Source organism: Euleptes europaea, chromosome 13, assembly GCF_029931775.1.
Source record: "Euleptes europaea isolate rEulEur1 chromosome 13, rEulEur1.hap1, whole genome shotgun sequence".
NCBI classification, from domain to species: domain Eukaryota; kingdom Metazoa; phylum Chordata; class Lepidosauria; order Squamata; family Sphaerodactylidae; genus Euleptes; species Euleptes europaea.
The window spans coordinates 30,684,196-30,705,661 of record NC_079324.1 but is presented as its reverse complement, the minus strand read 5'-3'; the positions used below and the strand labels follow the sequence as shown (position 1 = coordinate 30,705,661).

The 21,466-nt window shown below is 44.0% G+C and overlaps 2 protein-coding genes across 6 annotated transcripts in view; both read left to right on the top strand.

The window, feature by feature from the left end:
- MTM1 (myotubularin 1) overlaps window positions 1-5,812 on the top strand; it is a 30,809-nt gene extending 24,997 nt beyond the window's left edge. Inside the window, exons 11-13 of one of the 2 annotated variants that reach the window (XM_056859172.1) lie at window positions 242-355; window positions 2,233-2,409; window positions 5,432-5,812. In XM_056859172.1, coding sequence (XP_056715150.1) covers window positions 242-355; window positions 2,233-2,409; window positions 5,432-5,593 — 453 coding nt within the window. In that variant the 3' untranslated portion in view covers window positions 5,594-5,812. Of the gene's footprint in view, window positions 1-241; window positions 356-2,232; window positions 2,410-5,428 lie in introns of both variants that reach the window. The other variant, XM_056859171.1, reaches the window with a different exon arrangement.
- Window positions 5,813-9,951: 4,139 nt separating this feature from the next.
- MTMR1 (myotubularin related protein 1) overlaps window positions 9,952-21,466 on the top strand; it is a 54,867-nt gene continuing 43,352 nt past the window's right edge. For 2 of the 4 annotated variants that reach the window (XM_056859446.1, XM_056859444.1), the window contains exons 1-3: window positions 9,952-10,032; window positions 14,714-14,819; window positions 21,361-21,384. In XM_056859446.1, the coding sequence (XP_056715424.1) occupies window positions 9,983-10,032; window positions 14,714-14,819; window positions 21,361-21,384 (180 nt within the window). In that variant the 5' untranslated portion in view covers window positions 9,952-9,982. The remainder of the gene's footprint in view (window positions 10,033-14,713; window positions 14,820-21,360; window positions 21,385-21,466) is intronic. The other 2 variants (XM_056859447.1, XM_056859445.1) reach the window with 1 other exon arrangement.

Here is a 21,466-nt window from a genome sequence, read left to right as displayed (position 1 = left end):
CGATACTCTGCTGTACAAACCGAAGTTATCTTGCATGACTAAGCAACTAGCAGAGGTTTGATCAAGCCATTTGAATACTCTAGGAAGTGCTGACCAGTAAAACCGACTGTTGCTGCTAAATAACAAAATGTAGCAGTTTCTCATTTTTAATGTACTTCTATTTATAGTCCACCCTTCTACAAAGTACTTAAGGCAGTATTTAGACATGGATTTCATTGGTTTGAACTTTTTCTTCCCATAGTTTCCTACAGCTTTTGAATTCAATGAGCAATTTTTGATTACTATTCTGGATCACTTGTACAGCTGCCGCTTTGGTACATTCTTGTATAGCTGTGATTCTGTAAGAGAAAGAGAGGTAAGTGTGATATGGTGTGACATGACAGCTGCATGTCTTTAATCATCAATATATCTAATTCTCAAATGGCAAAATCTGTGGATACTTAAATTTGGAGACTAGAGCAACAAACAGACAAGATAGATCTTTCTACGACCCTGAGAAAAGCCCCAGGTTTGAAGAAAAATGTGAAATCTAAAATGAGGTATATTTTGGCCTTTGAAGGGAGGACTCTTCAGAACATCCCTAACAGCAACTACTGGGCAGCTTGCTACCACCCAACTTGCATGATTCACCCAGACTAGGCTCCATGCTGCTGTTCAACAGCAACCACCCCATAAAAGCAGGTGTGGTGTAGTAGTTAAGATGTTTGGAGTAGGACTTGGGAGACCTTGGTTTGAATCCCCAGTCAGCCATAGAAACTCACTGGGCGTCTTTGGGCCAGTTACGCATTCTCAGCCTGACTTCCCTCACAGAGTTGTTGTGAGGATAATGATGTGTTGCTTTGGGCCCCCATTGTGGAGAAAGGTGGTGTATAAAGGAAGTAAATAAATAATAAATACAGCTGAAGATGGTTAGTGGGTAGGTGGGAAGAAGAAAGGGAAGCAAGGAAAGGTGAGGATATGGGGACTGCCAGGAGAAGGAAGAGAGGAAGTAGTGTCAGGAAGGGGTATATGGGGAGAGGTGCCCCCTGAAAGTCCTTGCGGATTCTCCACCATACAGCTGGCCCTTCCTGGTAGCCAGCACCATGCAGTTTTCCCAGGGGGACGGGAGGAGGGAAAGCTTAAAACGGGGCTGAAAAAGGTTTGCTGGTGGGTGGGAAGGAAGCAGGAAAAGGGGAGAGGCTATAGAGCAGGGGTCCCCAACTTTTTTTCAGCCCACAGGCACATTTGGCATTCTGACACAGCATAGTGGGCACAGTCACAAAATGGCTGCCGCAGGAGGCCGAGGCAACCACAAAATTGCTGCGGCTTATCTTCAGTGAAGATCCTTGTGCAATGGTAGCCACTGCCGCCAAAGCAGCGCACAGTCAATCAAATCTCAAATGGCCAATCGGAAGCATTGCTGGGCAAAAGCCCAATCTGGCTTCACCCACTTGGCAGGCACCAGGAAAGCTATCTGTGGGTGCCATGGCCCCCCACAGGCACCCATGTTGGGGACCCCTGCTATAATAGGGGCTTTGAGGGAAGGGAAACAGGGAATAGCGGGGAGGGGAGAATGTTCCCCTGCTTGTTTTACTATAAAACATTCCACATAGATGTATTTGGGTAGCAGGGTTTGGGTGAAATGAGTTTACTACTTATGTGTAACTGAAAATCTTTTAAGGGCTGCCATTTGAAAAGCTTACTTTGTTGATTATCCAGCCCTTCCTCCAAGGAAGATTATACGTGGTTCCCTCTTTCCCATTTTATCCTGCATGCTCCCTAGCTTAGGTTGAGAGAGTGCATCAAGGTCACATTTTGCCCTTTATCAAAGTGCATGCTACTTTTAATTATGCTAGATAATGGCTATTTGAGAGGCCTGTGCAGAAGTTAAATTCACACAAGTTGGGAGCCTGCCAACCATGTGTATCAGGAGCACATGGTCCCTGTGATGCACTCAGTATGTGCAATTGTTGTAGTGTGTGAATTGGATGATGCCTGTTTTTCCACGTGTGAACCGGATTTGTGTGTATGGAGGCACACAGCTGTGGAAAAATCCCTGTGTTGCCCAGTTGACACAGAACACTGATTGTATGTGTTGGGTGCATGGTGGGGACTGTGTGCTTGTGATATGCATGTTGGCAGACTTCCAGTGTGCATGAATGTAACGTCTGATGTGTAAAAGCTGCCAAGACAAACTGTAATATTGTATGTGAAAATTAGAAATTAATGCTGATTCTTTATTTTGCTTTGCAGAAGTTGAGTGAGAAAACTGTGTCTCTGTGGTCACTGATCAACAGTGCAAAATCGAAGTATATTAATCCCTTTTATACTAAAGAATTGAATCGCGCTCTTTATCCAGTTGCAAGTATGCGCCACTTGGAGCTCTGGGTCAATTATTACATCCGATGGAATCCGAGGATTAGACAGCAAGTAAGCAACTTTAAAAGCGGGGGGGACAAAATATTAGAGAGCTAATATTTTTGCGTGGAACTTTATAGATCTGTAAACTGTTTATGTATAAACAAAGACAAATTTACATAGATAAAGGCAACTTAGAAAAATAGAAAATATGTCAGTAACATTTAGAAACCTAGCAATATTGTCATTGGTTATTTTTAAAATTCAGTAGTAGATTAAAATCTAAAAATGTTAGGACACTTATTTATCTAATACATTTATGCATTTTCTTTCTGCCACTGCATTCAAAGCAGTTTACAATTCAAAACAATCCCTACAATACAATAGGTACCATAGGAAGAGGAAATGAAGGGAATATTAGCACTTGGGTAATTTGTAAAGCTGTTGCTAGTGTTCATTGGGATACAGTACATCCATTGCCATTTTCTTGCAAGCTCCCTGCCACCAAGCAGTGCCATCCACACATGATACTGGGCTACCACAGATCAGCCTAGCATTGTGTAAACTCCAATTATGTCACAAGCAGAAGGCAAGAGCTTAAAGGTAATTACTGAGCAGATAACTCAAATGGATAAGGCCTGCTGCAGGCTATGGTGAGGCCATGTTTGTAACACAACCCCAAAGCAGCAAATGGGGCATGTGAAGTTGCTGCTTTCTCTGCCCTGCTCTGCCCTAGATAGCCAGGCAAGCTTCTCCTCCTTACCTGGTCTGTATGTTTGGGCTGGGTGTGCAAAGGGAACACGTGAAGGGAGGGGGAGAGGAGCCAGAGCAATTAAACCACAAATGACTGCTGGGTTCACCGTGGTTCTGTCAACTATGAGTGTTCTGCTTGCCCGCTGCAGAAGGCATCGTTGCCTTTTGTGACTTCTAATGAAGAGCATTGGAGCCAGTAATGTGGGTGCATTTATCCTAAATCTGGGATAGCCTGGAAGCTGCTGTTTGGATAGTTTTCCATTAACGAATATACACAGTCAAGCTGTGGGTTACTCTAGGGGTAATTGTATGCAGACTATCCTGCAACTTTACCTTAAAAAGTATAGTGCCCTCTGCAAATTGAGATCCCAACCAGATTAACAAAATGCTGCTGCTTCGGATGTGGGGTAATCCCAAACACAGCCATCGTTGCGCATACATTAAGATTTGGAGATGCCTTTGCTGTGGTTAAGGACCAGGTCCAAGACCATGTTAAATGGCTGTATGATTATATAGTAAAAGTGAACTGTAGATTAATGTTTCTCAGAGGACTTGTCCACTGATTTAGGGGGTATGTGTCAGCTTACATGCTCTGTATTTTAAAATGGCACCATTTGCAAGAAATAAATCTGGTGTCCACTTAGAATCATGTATGTGGGTGAGATCCCTGGCTCAGGACTAGGGACTTCATTCAAGTGTGTAAGTCTATGAGGAGGCCATTAGAGAGGCTTTGGGTATTATACTGATGCAAGGAAAGCATATGTGGAAGTCATTTGTGTGCTTTCAGTAAATGTCTGCGGGAGGAAGGTGCTTGTCCCGTCATGATGAGTGAACTATTCCCGCATCTGGTGTTTGCATCTTCCTGTGTGGGGAGATGTATAACATCCCCACCCTTCATCATTAACCAGAAGAGTGCCAATTAATGTATGAGTTACCTGGCCATCTGCGTCTCTGCTTTGGAGGAACATCTGAAGCCAGACATAGGCAAGCCTGTGTCACAGAATTGTGCTTAGGAGCAAGAGTTTTTAGAACTATAGTTAAACGCCACCCACGCCTTTTTCTGCTTCTTCACTGAGCCCGGTGGTTTCCTTGAGGTTGCTCTGGAAGCTCTCCACTTTGCTGTTGCTGGTTAGCTATTTTCAAAGCTGATCCACTTAGCAGAAAAATACGGTACACGCTTGGTGCTGCTTATCCTTGAGATTTGGAAGAACAGCTGGGAGCGACAAGAGAAGAGAGTGCCTCTGTTTGACAAACAGTCTTTATCAGTGAGCCACTAGAAAGGAGCAGCAGTCTTAAGACAAGCGTTTTCCTGTAGTTGCTCCAATATTATTTACAGTGCTTTGAGGGCTGGAAGAAAGCCAGATAAGTGTTCTGTACATCTTTCAGAGTTGCAGCCTCTTGTATGTTTATTTAGAAGATCTTTCTGAGAACATGGAGTGTATTTTAGAAACATGAAAGTACAAATTAATTTACTGAGGAAATTAGTTAAGTTTTATTTGTTTTAGCCACAGGCCATAGCAAAGAGACTCAACCATAATTCAAAAACGGGGGAAACTAAATCTTTTATGGCAGATGGCATAGTGGGACTCCCCAGTTGTAGCTATCACAGAGATGGATTGTCTGTCTGGTTACGTTTGCTTTGATTTTGGGTGGTGAGTAGGTTGAAAGAATGGGGACAGAGAAAAGGCACACTGGGGTCATGTCTGCCTTCTGGGACACTCCAGCACAAAATATATTAGCAACATGGAAAGCTTTGGGAACTATAACATTGGGAGACTGTTTGCCCTGGAAGTATATATTTGTAGAGCTCATGCTTTTCCTCCAGGGGAAAAGATTTCTTAATATGGTTATATACAATGTCACCAGTATAAGAATTTGCCAAAAATTATGGGTGAACTCCCAAGTTGACTAGTGCAAAGCTTTGCTCAGTAGACGTAATCTTTAAAATACTGAGGGTGCATACATTATTAGGCTGATTTTAAAGTGAAATATCTGACTCACAAAATGACTGACTCGCATGATTTTTAAAAATCAAGACCAGGGATTTGATGTTTCAGTTCTTATTCTAGCTTGTGGAAGGTTAGGACCATTGTTTATAAGTTTGAGATGGGATGTGTTAAAAATAGCAAAATTGCTGTTAACTGAAAATATCTCTGAAAAGAGGTTTCAGTAGGTGTGACTTCAGCTTACTGAGACTTCTGGGAAGAAATTTTCTCCCAAAAATAAATTTGAGCATACACAAAGTTGCAGATGGATGTTTCCATTCAGATGTAAAGTCTTGGTATATGGTTGTCAACGCTTGTTTTTTTTTTAACAATGACCTTTGTACTTTGTCTAGCAGCAGAATCCTGTGGAACAGCGTTACATGGAGCTACTAGCACTGCGTGATGATTACATGAGGCGGCTAGAAGAACTGCAAATAACAAACAATCCAAAAATTTCCAATTCGTCTTCCTCGTCCTCTTCCTCGCAGATGATGTCCCATGTGCAAACTCACTTTTGAGGGAGAATGGTTGGCTTTTCTTGGAAATTTGTCATCATAAGTGGTGCTTATTCTGCTGTAATGGACAAGAGAATACATCGATGCCTTATGTATAGCTTCTTCCTGAACTCTTTGTCCCTATAAGAGAGGGTTTGTAGAAAAGTGGGCTTTTCAAATGGATTTATGTGCCTTTCAAAACCTATGGCCTGGGAACGTTGTTATCTAACTAGCAGTCAGAATTCTTTTTTAAAAGCTGGGTATTTCCCTCCTTCTCACCCTGCGCAGAACCCAAATCTATTTAGCTAAATTGTTTCCCTTAATAAGTATCACCACTTTAAAGGAGCATGAGCTCATGATCCTATAGGGGCTCTTTCCTGCACAGACTTAAAATGCATGTTTAATTTCATAAACGGAGTGAAGTGCCATTGATGATGTTGGGGGGCTTTGCACAACCATGTGCACGCATCTTTGGAGCATCATCGTCTTAGTGAAATTTGGAGAACAAAGTGAACTGTGAAGTTGCCTTGTGTTGTCACACAACATACTTCTGAGCAATTACTGTGTGAATTCGTTTCTTGCACAGTTATTGCAGCGCTGGCAATAAGCTATCACAGTTAAATTTCCTAAAAATGTGTGCCTATTCAGAGCAGCAGCCTTATTTCCAAAGTAGATTAACATTTGAGATGAGACATAGTGGCCTGTGTGTATGTGTGTGTACCCTCGTCCCTTAACAGAGTAGTATTTTATGAAGTATATTAAATCTATTTACAGAAAATAGTAAGCGCACTGAAAGAGAAATTTTGTAGATCTTTAGTTTGCTGTCTTCATGCAAGTCTCCTGTTTAATTTTATAATTTGTTCCTTTCAGGAATCTTTTACCAATATTATAAGCACTTGTGAAGCCAGCACAAACCTTGCAACTTGATATTTTAATTCATGTTTTGCTTAGGCTTTAAAGTTTTAAATGGTATTTGGTCCATTCAGAAAATCTTGAAGCATAGGATTTGCAAAGGACTGTTCATAGCTAATGTGATTTATTTTTAAAGTATTTTGACTCCATGAGGGAGTTTGCCATTTGTAAATTATTGTACATGTAACCTACAAAATATAAGGTGGCGCAAGGATATTATAGGATGTGTAAATTAAATATAAATGTATTAAATATATAGCCTTTCTTTGTAAAGTGTAAATACTTTGGGTTTGAAATTTAAAGCCAGTCCATAAAATGCTATAAATTTCTTAATTTTAGAGGACATTTGGAATATTTTAGAAATAGTATTTTTTCATTGCAAGAAAAATGGAGCACATTAATACAGTAAATAGTATATTAAGAAATTTGCACTACCTTCTTCAGGAATAGACTGAAGTAGTTACTAGTAACAAGTTCAGCCTGCTAATGCATGATTTTATTTTCACTTGGGTTTTGTCCTCTAAATTTCACTCTTTTGTGACTTACCTCTTCTGTATCTCAATGCACATATAGATGGTTTGTTCTTAAGGGAGACAAATCTGAAATATTAAGTACGTAACTTGAACTACAAGGAAACTCACATTTATCCCATCAGCTGGTTTTAAATGGTAGAGTATAACTCTGCAGCTGAGAAACTATGCAGACTCTCATATAATTGCCTTTTGTTTGCTTGCAATTTTAAATATGCTATTTGTCATCACAACCCTAAAGCATTTTGCTGGTTATATACCCACGAGAAGCGTGTGTGCATTTTGTCTTTTCATTCTGTCATGTATGGACAAATTTGATATTTTGCTTGTTTTCACTAAGTAAAACACTACGTGCTCAACTGTGGTGCATGTGCGCATGCATGTGGAGAAATATCGTAAAACCAATTGAATTCATTTGACTTCTTATTAGCTGTACGCTATTGATTTATGCTGTCGCCATTACAGGTGATGCTGCATTTCGATTTTTGTAGAGTTAATATTATTTGGGAAGGTATAATTTGATGAGAGTTCACTTGTGTGTGTGTGTTTTTTAAAAATACTTGCTTAAGTCATAAGAAATAATAAAAAACCCCACTCCTCCTTTTATGCCTGTCTTTCTGAGTAACTACAAACTTAATTGAATACTAGAGCTGTTTTTGAAGAGAGACTGCCGTGTTTCAATTCTGTTGAACAGGTAATTTGGAGATGATCCAGGTTACAATTGTGCCTTTTATGGAGAAACCTCCTAAAGTAGGCATAATACTCCACAGGCGAAATGGTTCAGAGCTTGCTTGTTTTTACCTTGTATATCTATTAGTTTTCCATCCCCAAGCAACAAACCTGCCCTTTTAATGGGAGTGCAACCCCATCCAGAACAGCATAACCCACTGAGTTTCCATTGCAGAGTGGGGATTCAAACCAGGGTCTCCCAGACTCCAGTCTGATTCATTAACCTCTATACGAGTGGTTCTCAACCTTTTCATATCTTACATCTTACCAATCATTCTGTCAAAGAACCAGGGTTCTGCCATGCCACCATGATAGAAACAAAAAGGCCACTTTTTTAGAGATTCTCTTATAACTACTAGCATGGCAAATCTTCATAGAGATAATCTATGGCAAGTAGGGTCTGTAGTGGAAGGCATGTCACACTTGCAGGTAGATGTGGGGAGAGCAAATTTACTACTGGTTATAAAAACCCTGCGTCCCACCAGATTGCTGTGTTCCACTGGTGGTATGTGTATCACCAGCTGAAAATCACTGCACTACATGATTTGTCACCACAGCTTTAGAAACAGTGACTTTGCGAGCGCAAACAGCACTGTGTCACCAGAATGTTTATGGGCACTGTGTCTTGGAAGCTGAAACGGAAACTGTGGGCTGTTATCTGCTTATTCAGAACTGTGCAGCGGTTATAGGGGGATTGGGCTATAAAGTGATCGAAGTGCCCACGCTATTGAATACGAAAGTCTGCTTCTGATATGGTAAACTGAATACCCATAGATGTCAACTAACTAGCATTTTTAAGTAATTCTTTCCGGCATGTAAAAGAGGTTATGGTGTGGTTGCCAATCTCCAGATGGGGCCTGGAGATCTCCCAGAATTACAACTGATCTCCAGACTACAAAATCAGTTCCCCCAGAGAAAATGACAGTTTTGAAGTGTGGATTCAGTAGTACTATACCCCCCTAAAGTCCCTACCTTCCCCAGGTTACACACACACACACCCCAAAAAAAACCTCCAGGAATTTCCCAACCTGGAGCTTGCAACCCTAGTAAGGTAAGCATACTTGTGAGCGAGCAAAGCTAGTGAGGTGTATTGGCTTTTTGCCAGAGTTGTGTACTGTCCTCTACTAGATATGCTGAATGGGAAGCATGAACTAGCGCTCCGAAGTAGGGAATACTCCAGGTGGGCATTCTGTCTCTTTGTGTCAAATTCTGGCTGCGGTGGGAGGGGGAGAGAGGAGGCCTTCCCTCTGCTGATCCTTACCCACAGTCAGCATGACATACAGAAGGCCCAAGTGGTCATGTTGAGTAGTAATCTTTTCATTGATGCACTCCCCTGCCCACACTTCTGATTTAATGCTAAACCTGGTACAAAATCCGTCTTGACATTAGGAAGAATTTCCTAACAGAGCGGTTCCTCAGTGGAACAGGCTTCCTCAGGAGGTGGTAAGCGCTCCTTCCCTGGAGGTTTTTAAGCAGAGGCTAGATGGCCATCTGTCAGCAATGCTGACAGTGCTGATTCTGTGAGCTTTCGTGAGCCACAGCTCACTTCTTCAGATATCTGAAGAAGTGAGCTGTGGCTCACGAAAGCTCACACCCTCCCAGAAAACATTCTTGTTCGTCTTTTAAGGTGCCACTGGACTCTTGCCGTTCTCCCACAAATTCCGTATCCTCCTCTTGATTTACTAATGCCGTAAGTGTAGCCCTTTCCGCTAGTTCCAACGTTTTATTTATCCAGCCCATCTTGTCCGGTATCTCTGCAGCCCACGATACACTGCCCCTGCCCATGGACGTTCCATCCTGGCCCTCCGCTCTCGGGCAGCCGCCTCCTTCGCCCCTCGGACTCCCGAGCGGTGGGGGGAGAAGCCACCTGGCGGGGGGCGGGCCTCGGGCCTCCCTCCCCCCTCCCCCTCTCCCCCTCCCCCTCCCCTCCCCCCCCCGGCGGCGAGTCCAGGCCCGGGCTGGGCCCGCCTTTTCCCCTCAGCGCCGCCGCCGCCGCCGCGGAGGCTTCTGGGTAAGCCCTCCGCGCGCTGCCTTCGCCGCCAGGTGACAGTTGGTCGCCTGGCTGCGGCCGCCTCCGCGGGCTGAGGCGCGCGAGCGAGCCAACATGGACGGCAGGGCGGCGGCGGCGGCCGGGCCGGGGCAGGCGGCTGTGGAGAGCGGCGGCGGACCCGGGCCGGGCCGGAGACCGACTCGCTTGGCGTCGGGGCCGGCGGCGGGGCCGGCGGCGGCATCCGGGGGGACGATGCCGAGCGCCGCCGGGTCTCGTCAGCCCAGCGTGGAGGCGTTGGACAGGTGAGGGGGAGGCAGGAGGGCGGGGGCTGGATCTCCCCCGGAAGCGGGGGGTCCTTTTCTCGCCAGTGGTGCAGTCAAACAGGGGTCCGCGGGGGAATAGGGAGACCCAAGATCGTGATCAAGGAAACAGTTCCTTTGCAGCTGCTGACTCAGAGGCCCTAATGGGCAGAAACCTCTGAGCCCCGATTATACTGGGGAAGAGAGATTGATCCAAATTCAAGTTATGACGATACATGCACAAGCTATGCATCTCTGATTGTATTACAGACAGAAAGGCGACTCGGGACAGTTGCAGTTTCATCCAGTTTCTCCTATCATTTTTTATCGTTCACTCTGACACTCCATGACTCTTAGCCCAGTGACCCAGTGCACAGAGCAGGCTTGTAGCTAGGCAGAAATTCCTTCCCTGGCAGCCTGGAAGCCAATTATTACCGGGAGATTACTACCTGTCACACCAAGGAATTGTACGTGGGGGGGGGGGGCAGACCGCCTCCCCCCCCCCCCCCCCCGCTGAGAGCGTCTTCGGCAGCCAGCCAGTGGAGGAACGGATGCATCTGTGGGGAGGCGGAGAGGGCACCGTTTCGCGTGGCTGTGGAAAGGTGTCCTGGGCCCATTTATGCACGGGAGGTTTCGCCTTGGATTTGCCCCTCTCTAGATGGACATTGCCCTGACCTGGATGGCCCAGGCTAGCCTGATCCGGTCAGATCTCAGAAGCTAAGCAGGGTCAGCCCTGGTTAGTATTGGGATGGGAGGCCACCAAGGAAGACCAGGGTTGCTGTGCAGAGGGAGGCACTGGCCAACCACCTCTGTTAGTCTCTTGCCATGAAAACCCCCCCAAAAAAGAGGTTGCCATAAGTCGGCTGCGACTTGACGGCACTTTACACACACAGATGGACATCCCCCCCCCCTCAAAATTCTCAAAAATAAGCCCCCATGCAGATTTTTGAGAATTCAGATGGGGAAAACGTACATCTAGAGAGGGCCAATCCAAGGCAAAACCTCCCGTGCATAAATGACCCTGGTCTTTGGGCTGGGTTGAAGGGTGAGTGCTGGAGCCTCCTTGCGGAAGAAGGGCTGGGCTGAGCCTGGGTCGCAGATCCCCTGAGCGGACCCTCGCCCCTCAGATTCTCTGCTTTGATTCCAAGAGTGAGAAAGAAACTTTTATATACCGATGTACACATAGAGACTACATGCTCCCACAGACACAGATGATATACACCTGCACTGAATTTCCCTATACAAATACACACATCTGCACAAAAATTTCTGCCATAATAAGTTTAATTTTTAAGGTGTCATAAGATTCTCTTGTGCATGGCTGTCCCTCTGGAACACACAGATAGGTGCACTCATATATACAGAGAGGGTATAATATGTACATTGATTTACACACACACACGTAAGCACACACACACGAAGACACACAAGTTATATATACATGCAGATTTTGTGTGTGTGCACATACACGCAAGTCTAAAACAAACTCAAATGCCACTTGACATGAAACCTGTTGGGTGAGCTCTGTCAACGAAGCTTACCTCACATGATTGCTATGAGGAACAAATGGAGGAGGAACTAGGTATATTCTGCCTTCAGAAAATGTGGGATAAAAATGGCTAAATAGTTTCTGTGCAAGTGTGGCTCACTTCTTTGGGTGCTTGCACAGGAGAATTTCCAAGTGGGGCTGTGTCTAGTATGAAATAATCAAGCATAATCTTTACTTAGATTTGCAAATAAATATTAAGTGCAACGCTACATGGTATTTTCACAAAGCAACACTAAAATAACAGAGCCTGTGGTACTTTAAAGATTAGTAAGTTTATTGTGACATAAGCTGCCATGAGTCAAAGCTCCTGTTCATTTCAGTGGTATAGTGTAGGAAAACCTCTGGTTGGGATTGTTCGCTGCCGTGATTATAAATATAATGGACTGTTATTTTAATACCATTTTCCTGCACCGTTTCCATTCGTTTATGCAAGAGAACATCCAGATGAGATCTTGTCTAGCATGATTATATACAACATTTAGGTGTATATGATCTATATGCACTTACGTATAATATAAACCTATTTCACAATGCATTTGTACAGTACTGTTAGGCATGAAGATATTAAGAACATATGTAAAGAGCTTAGAGACATGGTGTCTAAGAAGGTCCCCAGTGTGAATATTGCCTCTCGTTAGGAAAGCCACTCTCAGCCTCCCAAATCAGCAATTCTGGGAAAATAACATTGACCTGTCATGGAAGGCTGCTGTTAAGTACTGTAGATACGTGAGTGTGAAGCACTTGAAATGTCAAAGTGCTCTGTAAATGCAAAATACTGGACTAACCCATCTACTGACTTGCTTGGGCAAGGATCATGAATCTTTTCTATGCTACCCACTCTTCTCTTCCACGAGTGGCAGCTCCATTGATGCAAGAGGCAGGAGGGTGATATGTCCCATCCCCCTCTCCTCACTGTAGCACCAGCATAGCTATTAGTCCATATGAGTCCCTTGACTGCAAATCAACTTCCCTGGAATCAGAAGGGAATTTTGTGAGGGAGGAGGACATGGGAAAGATATGCGGTCATCAGCGCCTTTGGCTGATAGATTACTGGATCCCAGCCATTTGTATTAGTACATGAAGATAACACATTAAAATATCATAAATCTTAAATACTGGAAATAAAACAGAGAAGGAAGCCATTTAAAGTGGTCAAATTAACAAGCATCTTACTTGTCATCCTTGTGACAGGTGATAGAGCTAGATAAGTTAAGATCCACTTTTGACCCTTACCAGATATGTGTAACCATGGGCAGGTGAGGGTAGTTCATTTCCATAGACAGTACACTCTTTGAAACATCTTGGTTCTCTCTTACTCCATACCATTTAGCATTTCTCTTGTTGACACTGGTTGCAGCAGAGGTCAGATTCTCATTTCACTTCCCAGAGTCTAGTGTTCTTCTCAGTTCTTGATGCTAAACTTCCCTAGCTGTTTCAGGAAATAGCTTTAATGTTTTTCCTGAGTGTTTAGATATTCCAGAAGAAAGTGCCTCTGTAAGGTTGGAGAATGCTCCATAACTCACCCAGTTTAAAGCAATTAATTCACTAGCCCTGAAAACTATCTCTGTGTGTTTTTCCTGCTGCCCCAAGAAAAACAAAACAGATGCTTGAAGTACTGTAGATCTTCTATTATTACTGTCTAATTTTTCATTGATGGAAAAGGGAATTGCATAGTCTCGTTTGACCGCCAAAAAGTCAATGCCGGGGACCAGCATGGACAAAAGCCATGTAGTAAAGAGGGATATTAGATGTGATTGAATGTAAAAGCTGGCTGGATCCAACCCATTATTTTGTTTTTTATCGTTATTGGGCTTCTCACAACTTATGTTTGTTTCCCCTTTTCCTCCACTGAGTGGAAAAAAATAACAACTGTTTTGCATAAGTTAAAAAAAAATTAAAATTTGTGGTATTCGCTGAACCTTTTTTTCATGTGAAATATTTATCTGGCTCTACCAGGTGAATTCACCTGTAAGGTACCCCTTCCCCATCTCAGTCTTTCCAGTCCTGAGCACACTTGCTTTGAAGTATTAATTTCAATAGAATTTATTTCAGTAGAAGTATTCGTTTCAGTAGAATTTATTTCCAAGTATGAATGCATAAAGAGTACACAGTCCTGAAGATATATGTTGCAAGGACCTTTTTAATTTAAATCAGTGGGACCTTTCCAAGTAGTGCTTAAGTGCAGCTGGGTTAATCTGACGGGAAACAGGTGATACTACCCTGGGCCCAGTTCTGTTGGGAAAGGCTCTATATAATTTTAATACATTAAAATGAATAAATAATAGGAACATCCAAGTGGACCCTAAGCCTTGCTTCTGTTTGTGCCCCTCTTTGTCTGTTGTGGATGTGGTCCTCTGCGGCACAGCGCTTTCCTTGGAGGCTAGGTTTTTTTTAGCTCCTTGATAGATGGTGGTCTTGTGTTAGCAGCAGCTCCTAGTGTTGAGGAAAACTCTACTTACTGGAGGACCATACCCTCAGCACAGCACAAGCGGAAGCAAAATGTTTTATCACATCTACAATACCTTGGTCCTGATCTCTTATTTATTTTTATTTGGTTTTTTATCCAATTTTTTCCCCCAGGAGTTCTAGGTTGCATACACGGTAAGGTTACTGGGGCATGTAAAAGCTTGCTAACCAGCATTTGTTTTCTGATCTTTCTCTAATTCCTGTTAGATTTATGATTAGTTCCTTTAATATCTCTCAAAAGCATTTGGCTTTTGCTTTATCAGTTATTTAGATGATCTTCTTAACTGTGAAAAATAATGCTGCAGGTTTGCATTCCCGCTCCCACCTGTGCACTAAGTCCCCTCTTCATTTTTTGGGGTTGCAATAACAGTGGTTTGCCATGATGTCTGAATCAAGCAAAATTTAATTGTGACTAATGGAAATAGTGGTTTGAAGTGTGTTTGAAATCATATGGTTTTGAGATTTATTTTGTAAGCTATTGTTTTCAGTATTCAGATGTCGGGGCATGTTGTGATAGAAAGAAATCTGTGCATGAAATGGGAGAAAATAGTACTCTGGCCTACTGGCACAATCCAAACAATTCCAATTGTTTGGATTGTGCCAGTAGATGTAAATAAAATGCCGGTGAAGTGGGAATCTGTAGCTACATATGATGTTTTGTTCTTCCAGCCCCACAGGATCCCATGTTGAGTGGTGTAAGCAACTTATCGCTGCTACAATTTCTAGTCAGATTTCAGGTTCTGTGCCCACAGACAATGTATCCAGAGAGTACAGGGTAAGTGTTATTATTTATTCATTTAATATAGGTATTCATTTAATATAATAAAGAACTGCAGAACAAGAACGTGGCATTCAATTAAAAATGTATTGTTGTGTCTTATGAAAGAAGGGTCAAGCAACAAAATACAATAGGGCTGATAGGGAATGTAGCCAAAAGCGAAAAAGAAAACATAAATCACAACTACATAAACTGCATAAAACAAAATGCCACTTCAAAATAATGTAAAACACACAAACTGTTTAAGCTGTCATAAGTAAGAGATGACTAACAAATTATAACAATTATAGTTTACTAATTATCTCTTTCCTTGTTTCATTATATGTTTTTCAATCTTTAAGATTATAGCATCCCATAATCTAATTATTCTTTGAGCATCTTGATGATTTTGTAATAAAGTTAATTTTAACAGTTAAACAACTCTTTTACTTTAATCAGCCAGTTTCCAACTAATGGTCTATGATTTGACTTGCAAAGACAAGTCTTGCAGCCATCAATAAAGCAATAATCTCGTATTGTTTAGGGACTGAGTCTACACAGTTCAGTATTATACATTCAATTGTATTGCCTATCTTGCATTGAAAAGCCATGGTCAATAATCTAATTACCCTATCCCAAAACACTTTTTCTCTATCACAATACCACCACGTATGAAGGAAGTCTGCTATTGATTTCTTACAAAACCAACAGTTATTACTAGGATTACTATAGATTCTTGCTGTTCTAACTGGCGACCACTGCCATTGGTTCAGTATGTTGTTATAGATAATAAAAAATCTTATAAAAAAGAACATTTCAAAGTTAAAAACAGAAGGATCAAAATCATAACATTTGATATTTGTTATAACATTTGATATTTGACATAACATTTGATACATCAGTATCTACCAGTATATATGGTTTTTGGGTACTTCAGCATATAAAACTGCTGTTTAATTTAATATGTGATAGTTCACAAGAAAAAAAGTATTTTACTTCTATTTTACAATTTCGGAGAACTCCCAAAATCTGTTCATGTAAAGTAGCAAAATAAGTATTTATCTTGTCCCATCTTCAAGCAAGTAATTTTCCCATGCACTTGGTGTTCAAAATGAAGTAGATTCTCTTCTAGAAGTAGCATACTGTTTAAACTCTTGTGGATGTAGGTACATTTCCAAATGCGTTTGAAGATGAATCCATGGAAGCATGTTTGATCATGGTCCCTTTAACAATTCTCACAGTACATATACCATATTTTCCGGCGTATAAGACAACTGGGCGTATAAGACGACCCCCAACTTTTCAAGCTAAAATATAGAGTTTGGGATATACTCGCCGTATAAGACTACCCTCTCCCATAATACTAGAAGGCGGGGACATCTACTCAAGCTGGAGGGGGAGAGATTCAAAACAGAAGTTTTTTTTTCTTCACACAACGCACAGTTAAATGGTGGCCGGGTTCTGAGCCGAGAGCAAGGCGAGTGGGTAGAAGTGCCCGAAGAGAAACCGAGGCACGCTGGGAAGTGTAGTTCGCACTCTGCCCCGGCCGGGTTCTGAGCCCAGAGCGAGGCGAGTGGGTAGAAGCGCCCGTAGAGAAACCGGCTCTAGCAGTCGCAGCCGGGCAGATGATCACCCGTGCAAATCTCCTGCCCCAAAGAGTTTCTCTGACCCCATAGGGGAGGGGCCATGGCTCAATGGCAGAGCACCCGCTCAGCGAGCAGAAGGTCCCACCCCTATGGTGTCAGAGAAACTCTTTGCGGCAGGAGATTTGCACGGGTGATCATCCGCCCGGCTGCGACTGCTAGAGGCGGTTTCTCTACGGCAGGGGTGGGGAACCTTTTTTCTGCCAAGGGCCATTTGCATATTTATCACATCATTCGGGGGCCATACCAATGCCATACCGGTTGTAGATCTCCCAGCGGGGGGTGGGGGGTCGGGGGGGTCGACACTAGGGAGGTTTTTGGGGAGAAAGAAAGAAAGAAAGAAAGAAAGAAAGAAAGAAAGAAAGAAAGAAAGAAAGAAAGAAAGAAAGAAAGAAAGAAAGAAAGAAAGAAAGGCCATTTATGCATGGGAGGTTTTGCCTTGGATTTGCTGCTCTCTAGATGCACATTTTTCCCATTTGAATTCTCAAAACTCTGCATGGGATTTATTGTTGAGTTTTGAGAATTCAGATCGGGAAAATGTGCATCTAGTCTATAGAGTGGCAAATCCAAGGCAAAACCTCCCATGCATAAATGGCAGAAGGAAGGAAGGAGGGAGGGAGGGAGAAAGAGAGGGAAAGAAAGAAAGAGAGAGAGAGAGAAAGAAAGAGAGAGAGAGAGAGAGAAAGAAAGAAAGAGAGAGAGAGAGAGAGAGAGATGGATGGGGGAGAAAGAAAAGGACAGAGAAAAAGAAAAGGACAGAGTGTGACAGACCAAGAAAGAGACAGAAAAAGAGGGAGAAAGAAAGGGAGAGAAAGGAGTGACAGAAAAAGGAAGAAAAGAGAGAAAAGCCTTCACACACACACACACACACCTGGCGGCGCGCGCAACCCCGCGCAACTGGACTTCAACTTTCCTGCCTCCCCACCCCGCCCCACCCCACCCCCAGAGTGATTAATCGGCTCCCGGGAGCAGCTGGCTTCTTCTTCTACCCCCCCCCTCGCCGCCTGTCAGCTGTTGAGTGGCGGCGGAGCATCCGCACGGGAGGCGATTAGGCGACTCGGGGCGGGGTAGGGAGGCGGGAAGGGTGAAGCCCGGTTGCGCACGCCGCCGCGGCATGCAGGAACAGCTGAGGCAGTGAAAGGGTTTTTTGAAGTGTGCCGCGATGTTCCTGCACACTGCGGCTGTAGGGGCAGCCTTGGGGGAAGCGTCTTTCTCCCTCCCCCCACCACTCGGAAGGAACCTGGGACCTTCTGCAAGCGGGTGCGTGTGTGTGTGTGTGTTCATGGGAGGGGGGGAGCCGAGAAGGAACATGGAATCCTTCCCGGTTCCCCCCCTCCCCTGCGCGCGCACACACACACACACAGGCACGCACCTGCTTGCAAAAGGTCCTAGGTTCCTTCCCGGTCCCCCCTCCCCGCAAACACAGAGGCACGCATTGGCTTACAAAAGGTCCCAGGTTAGTTCCCGGTTCATGCCCCTCCCCCGTACACACACAAAGGCACCCACCCGCTTGCAGAAGGTCCCAGGTTCCTTCCTGCATGAACCCGGCCACGCACACAGGGGCCCACTAAGCCGGCGGCACAGCCAGCATGCAGGCTGGCGAGGCCCCGGAGGCCCGAGTCTCAACCCCGCCTCAGCATTCTCCAGTCCTGCTCGGAATTCAGCACCTGCCCTCATACATCCGGCGTATAAGATGACCCCCGACTTTTGAGAGGATTTTCCGGGGTTAAAAAGTCGTCTTATACGCCGGAAAATACGGTATTTATGTAGACACTGTCAACACATGATATTCAGGGGAAAAAACTGCTCTCCTGTAATGTGTGGCAGCAAAATCCCTATTGATTAAGCTGGAAGTATCTGATGAAGTACGGTGGCAAATTTGCCATTACAGCTATTTGTTGTGCTATACCTCTAGAATCCAGGTTGTTAGGGTTTGGGATTGAATGTGCCAGGGAGTTCAGATACAATCCTCAAGAGCAGGGTGGCTTTGCTTTGAGATCTTCTATTTCTTGGCTTAGACAGAGCAGGCACTTTTAACTGACTGACACATTTGACAGGCAGCCCCTCCCCTCTCCCAGCATGGTGTACTGGTTAGGAGCAGTTTGATTCTCCACTAATCTGGTTTGATTTTTCAATCCTCCACATGAGTGGCGGACTCTAATCTGGTGAACCGGGTTGGTTTCCCCACTCCTCCACATGAAGCCAGCTGGGTGACCTTGGGCTAGTCCAGGGGTCTCAAAACTGCGGCTCCAGAGCCACATGCGGCTCTTTGGCCCGTTGAGTGCGGCTCTCCGAACTTGGTTCGGAGCCCCTGCTCTTGCGCCTGCTCGCGCCGGCAGCCGGGCTGTGGAGCCGGCGTGCCTGAGAGAGAGAGAGAGAGGGCGCGCTGTTTCCCCCCCCCCAGCATGGAGAATGGCGGGGTCCCCCTTTCCCTTGCCCTCAATGGTTGGGAGGCTAAAGCCTCCCCTCCCCTCTAGCTGCGCGATTGCTGGGCGTGCAGCTCGGTGGTTCCTGTCCCCCCCCCCCCGCCTATCAGCTGTTGGGCGGGGTGGGCTTCCTTTGGTAGACCTGGCCTCCGGCTGAGTCTCATTGGGAGGTCATGTCTACCCACTGGCTTTCTTGGCAGTAGACCTGAACTCCGAGGAGGGGAAAAAGTCCTCCTTCAGAGGCCAGGTCTACCAATTGGCTTCTATAGGCCTCCGGAGGCCAGGTCTACTGCCAAGAAAGCCAATGGGTAGACCTGGCCTCCCAATGGGACTCAGCCGGAGGCCAGGTCTACCAATAGGCTTTTATGGCGGTAGGCCAGGCCTCCAGACGAGGACTCCAGACAGGGAGGGGGAAATGGCAGGGACTTACAATTTAATTTTTATCAATAAATAAGATCACTATTAAGTATGATATCAAGTTTTATTCAGTGTACCTATAGTTTAATTAAGACTTAAAACTTTAATTAAAGTTTATTAAGTTAATAAACAGTGTACCTACCTATATAGTTTAAGTTTAAGAAATTTGGCTCTCAAAAGAAATCTCAATCGTTGTACTGTTGATATTTGGCTCTTTTGACTAATTAGTTTGCCGACCCCTGGGCTAGTCACAGTTCATTTTGAACTCTCTTAGCCTCACCTACCTCACAAGTTGTTTGTGGTGGGGAGAGGAAGAGAAGGAGATTCTAAGCTGGTTTGATTCTCCATAAAAGGTAGAGAAAATCGGCATATAAAAACCAACTCTTCTTCTTGCCAGTGTTAGATTGAATACTTGATGGACAGATATTTCTGCCATAAATTTAGTAAGACTCTGTTTAGATATATAGGCTATATGTTGCCCACCTATGTTTTAAAGTGTAATAAACAGTTTTAAACTCATGTTTACCCTATTAGACAGCAATGAAAAATAAAGTTTCATGTTCCCTATTTTGTAGCCATGGCACTGTGTGCCATTCTAAGGTTGCATGTAAGGAAGTACAAGATCTTTCTTCACTAGCATAGCCTATTTGATGAGGTAAGGAGATGATCCTTTCCCCCCCCTCTGCCAGTGCAACCACATTGCCCCTGCAGGTGTGTGGGGTCATGGTGTTGGAAGCCAATAGGAGTACTGTATTGTTTGTACTTGCTTCCTAGGGTTCCTTACATCAAGGGCATTAGCCTGTTATCTTAAGCCTACTCTTTTAAGGCCCATCTTCTTCTTTTGGATCTGTCTTGCCCCAAGTATGGGTGCACAATATGCACTGCAAGTTCAGTGGCTGTTTCTTTATTAGGGCGGCTTGAACAAGAGGCTTGTTCCTTGGCAAAAATCAAGAAGCCATGACTTGCAGTTTCTTACCTGTTAACTATTAGAAAAGTAGCATAATTAAAAATCACACCAAATTAATCTACAATCCAGAATCAGATGAACTCAGAGCCCTATTTATTTCAGTAGAACTGAATTTCAGAGTGTCTTATGCATGTTGAATCAGTCAGCTGTTTTTTTTTGCTCAGGTTGTAAATTATCTGAATGTGCCAGTTTCTTATGGTTCGCAACAACCCTTTGTGCAGAAACAATGAAAATAGTTGCATGTTGTTGCCAAAGCATTAACCAGTGTTTTCACTGTTGCTGATATTTTGCCTTTTAAAAATTCAGATAAATAGTAACACAATGATAATTACACCATAAGCTGACAATGTACACATGAACACGTGAAGCTGCCTTATACTGAATCAGGCCCTTGGTCCATCAAAATCAGTATTGTCTACTCAGACCAGCAGTGGCTCTCCAGGGTCTCAGGCAGAGGTCTTTCATATCACCTACTTGCCTAGTCCCTTTAACTGGAGATGCCTGGGATTGAACCTGGGACCTTCTGCATGCCAAGCAGATGCTCTACCACTGAGCCACAGCCCCAATGTAATGAAATGTAATTAATCCTTAGCTCACTTAAGTCTCTTGACTGGCTTTGTCCACCAATGAATTAATCAGGGAGGCAGAAGAATGTTGAAAATATGAAAGCGCCTCTGGAAACTTAGGCCTTTTATGCTTGGCTGTATCCCTCATGGTCACCCCTCCAATGACTTTGGGTTTTTGTTTTGATTATGCATGCATTTTCCAACGGTCAGAGGCCCGCATTTTGCCCGCATTTTCAAATTTGAGATAAAACAGGACTCTGAAAATGTGGGCAAAACGTGGGGAAACGCATGCATAATCAAAACAAAGACCCAAAGTTGTGGGAGGGGTGACGGCGAGGAAAACAGGCACACATAAAAGGCCCTTGTTGCTCTTGATTCCCTCTACTTTCATATTGGGGAATGTGATCATGTAAGCAGCATCGTTCTAATTTAAATGCTTCTAGAACATGGGATGGTTAAGCACCAGGCGGTGGGTGGTACTGCCTGACTTCAGATTTGAATACGTGATTTGTTGGATAATATCTGTATTTTAACTAACAGGTATACAGGAGGCCTACTATAAGGGTAAGACTAAATGTGGCTATTGGCAAACCAGCCTCTTACCTGTTTGTGTTTTTGTGCTGTGTTGAGAACTCGGTGTGCCTCA